Genomic DNA, 3,583 nt, shown 5'->3' on the forward strand with positions numbered 1-3,583 from the left:
CCAGCGCCCCCTCCCCCCGCCCGTCGCCTTCTCCATCCTCGGGTCCAAGATGGCGGCGGCGGCTGCTCCTCCGGCTCCATCTCCGCCCCCCCCTGCGCCGCCGGGCCCGCGCGGCCCGGGCTCGTGGCCCAACTTCGCCGTCGTCTGCTCTTTCCTGGAGCGCTACGGGCCGCTGCTCGACCTGCCCGAGCTGCCCTTTCCCGAGCTGGAGCGCGTCCTGCAGCCGCCGCGGGAGCCCGGGGACCAGGGTGAGCGGCCCGGCGGCCCCTCCCCCCGCCCTGTGTCCACGCCCCCCGTGGGGGGAGGGGCGCTGTTGGGGGGACCCCCCGTGGGGGAAGGGGTGCTGTTGGGGGAAGGGTGCCGTGGTGGGACCCCCCGTGGGGGGGAGGGGTGTTGTGGGGGGGACCCCCTGTGGGCGGAGGGGTGCTCCTGTCTTCTCGGGAGGCACCACACGCAAGTGTCCACAGCAACTTCCTGCTCCTCCCAGCACGAGGTGGGGTTTGGGGGCGCTTTGCAGCAGGTGACGTGCCCCGCCCCCACCTGGTCTCTAAATGCCTCGCCCCAGGCCCGAACTGCCATCGTTGCCCATCTTCCAGTGCCCGTTTCCATATGCCTTGTTGCCTCGCGTACGACACGCCCTGGAGGTAGCGCATGCCCACGTTTTGCAAGGAAGAAGGCAGTGGTTTTGTAGTAAGTGAGGGGGCAGGGTGTCCCTGCTCCCTGCAGCTGGGTGCTGATCATACTTGGTTACATGGTGATTGTCCAGCCCAAGAGCCCACGACTGGTGGCAGAGTTAGTACTTGAAACAACTCCAGTGCTGGTTTCTGTTGGAGTGGGTGGCAGGGCCCTGAGCCGGTGGTGGTGGCATCATGGTGTTGCTCAAGAAAACATTGTCTTTGGCATTGCTGGAGGCCTCGGGCAGGGATGAGATGAGATGAACTCTCAAGGCCCCTTCCAGCTCCACTGCTCTATGGTCACTGTGATTTCTGCGCCTTGCGGCTCTGTTGATTGCCCCAGCAAGGCCTTGCTCTGCAAACAGTCCCGCTCACCCAGCGGTTTCCATTTGGCTTGTGCTCATTTTCCAGGGCTCCCCTTTGAAAGTTCCTTGTTCTGTCGTGCTGGAGAGTTTTGACATGGGACTGATGAGGATTTGTTTTTATGGGACTTCAACCTGTCTTTTTCTTCCCCCCAGAGTATAGGGAAGTGTGGCTGGTGAGCCAGTACATTGCTTTAGTTTCTCCCACTTGCAGGGAGTGCATTGAACTTTTTCTTTTTAGCTTTAGATTCTGCATTGAATGTTTTATTTAGACAATGTTAAGATGGCAGTGGGGGTGTGTTCACGTTCATACATATGTATACATAAGATGGTTATACATGCACGGGGACACTAGGATGACCTTGGAGATTTTTGGCTTCTGGAGACCTGCCTGATGACAGCATCTAATGAAGTGAGCTTCAGCTCATGAAAGCTTGTGCTATGTATTATATAAACTAACCAAAGTATGTGTGTGCATGTGTCTGTGCATTCAATGTTGTGGTGGTCATGTCTTTTTAGGGAAGGAAAAGTGTAGTGTGGAAAACATGAGGTGACCATCTTCTAGAGCTTGTGGCAGAACCTGTTCATTTTCTGTTTTGGTGGATACTGTATTGTCTTGTATATGACACACCCTGGAGTATAGCATGTGCCTTGCTTTTGAAAGTCAGAATGAAGAAGGAAAAGATCTTTCCTTGTAGTAAGTAAATGGCGTAGTGGGAGCTGAGCCTGCCCATTGTTCGGCTTCCTGTGGATCAGTGCTGATTTTACTTGTCTTTACCTAGAAGCAGCAGAACTTGCTCTTACATTCTCTCTTGCATATAATCCACATTCCAGTTTCCAGCAGCTTTGTTTGTTTGTTCCTTTTTTTGTTTTGAAAGGCTTGTTGTATACTAGAAAATATGGTAACTGAAGGTTGAGCTAGATCTGTGTTGGAAACTGCCCTCTTGCACATGGTGATCTATTGTATCTGAAGATGTAGCTGTGTGTTTTTATAGAACTGTTGTAGAAAGTAAATGTTAATATGTGACGTTTTTTAATAGGGTGTTGTTTTTTTTAAGGAGATAAGCTCAAAAACCCAAAGCTTTATTGCCTGCTAACAAAGGAACTAGATTAACATTTAAAACTGTGGTAACTTTTCTTGAGTATTTGAGGTTTAACTGTATGTCATTCAGCTTGGATAGCAAAATTTAAGATGGTTTGTAGTAACTTTCTGTGTTTGGTTTCACTTTTTGTTTTTTATCTCTTACCTTTATTTCATACAATAGAGTTGTACATACTGCCTGAGGAATATTTATGTAAGCCTTTATTATTGTTATTAAAAAGCATGTACAATTTTTTTTTTTTTTTAGAGAAACTTCTAAAGGTTTGGGCCTATACTTTACCTGGTAACATCTCTAAAGGAACATTTGTTGTATTTCAGTTATAAGATGATGGTCTTATTTTGGTTGTCACATGAGTACAGAGATGAGTAGAAAACTACTGAATATTGCTTTTGTGTTGCTATTTAAATCCAAGAAGTTGTTATTGCTCGGATAGCAGTTGCATAGTATTATATATGGCCTTTAACATACAAAAGTCTCAAGAAAGGTGTTGATCTCTGTTACCAAGTATTTCCTTTTGTTGTCTAGTTTACAAATTATCAGTATCTAAACATAGTACCAGCAGGATAGTGGGTACTCAACAGGGTAGTGCAAAGTCAAGATTTTTTCCTTCAGAGAACTGCTTCACTATATAACAGTGGACAAATTACTATTGGCAGGGGAGGCATTTTGGGGTGGGTAATGACAAACTGATTGACTAGTCAAGTTTTGAGCGCATCATGTCAGATTTGTAACTTTAGAAAAGTTGCCTGGTGTTCAGGAAGACTTTACAGCAAAACATCCTTTTAGCTTGTGCTGTTGGTGGTTTATTAGAAACTTGATATTATTCAGCAATGGGGTTTACAGCAGTTTGACCAATCACTTAATTTACTGCCAAGACAAAAAAGTTTGACTGTAAGATGGCTCGTTAGGTCTGGAGGCAACTGGGCTTGATAATGGTCATAACTAACTTTAAACACTTGGCTTTAAAGTAGAAAAGAAGATTATATAGCAGGATTACTATATTGTTGATGGACGTTAATATTTGGTTGAGTAGACATTTTTTTAAATATAATTTTGATATTTGTTCTGCCCTCATTAAAAAGTACCTATATTTGTTAATGAATTAAATCTTGGTAAAGGCTGGGAAATGTCATTAACTTCCATATAAACTGTAACTCGCACATTGACAGAAAACTAAGGTAACAGTAGGGATAATTTGATTATGTGCCACAAGAACATGGACTTTTAAATGAAACTTCAGTGGCAAAAGTGTGCACATTGGAACGAATTGTCACAGCAGAACAATACTTGCTGTGTCCTCGGAGAGTGGTCGCTCCTTAAGGAGACGATCCTCCAAGCCCAAAAGAAGGTAATCCCAATGAGGATCAAAGGGAGCAGGAGGGCACACAAGCCTCTGTGGCTCACCAAAAGCATCCGGGAATGTCTCCTTGCTAAAAAGGAGGCG

The 3,583-nt window shown here is 46.1% G+C and overlaps 2 protein-coding genes across 2 annotated transcripts in view; one reads left to right on the forward strand and one right to left on the reverse strand.

The window, feature by feature from the left end:
* Positions 1–113, reverse strand: part of AAMDC (adipogenesis associated Mth938 domain containing) — a 16,936-nt gene extending 16,823 nt beyond the window's left edge. Inside the window, exon 1 of the mRNA XM_019530435.1 lies at positions 87–113. The gene's annotated coding sequence lies outside the window, so the exon portion shown is untranslated. The remainder of the gene's footprint in view (positions 1–86) is intronic.
* Positions 35–3,583, forward strand: part of RSF1 (remodeling and spacing factor 1) — a 103,863-nt gene continuing 100,314 nt past the window's right edge. Inside the window, exon 1 of the mRNA XM_019530434.1 lies at positions 35–248. Coding sequence (XP_019385979.1) covers positions 50–248 — 199 coding nt within the window. The 5' untranslated portion in view covers positions 35–49. The remainder of the gene's footprint in view (positions 249–3,583) is intronic.

The sequence above is a fragment of the Crocodylus porosus genome, unplaced genomic scaffold (assembly GCF_001723895.1).
Source record: "Crocodylus porosus isolate Cpor-Errol unplaced genomic scaffold, CroPor_comp1, whole genome shotgun sequence".
In the NCBI taxonomy this organism is placed as follows: domain Eukaryota; kingdom Metazoa; phylum Chordata; order Crocodylia; family Crocodylidae; genus Crocodylus; species Crocodylus porosus.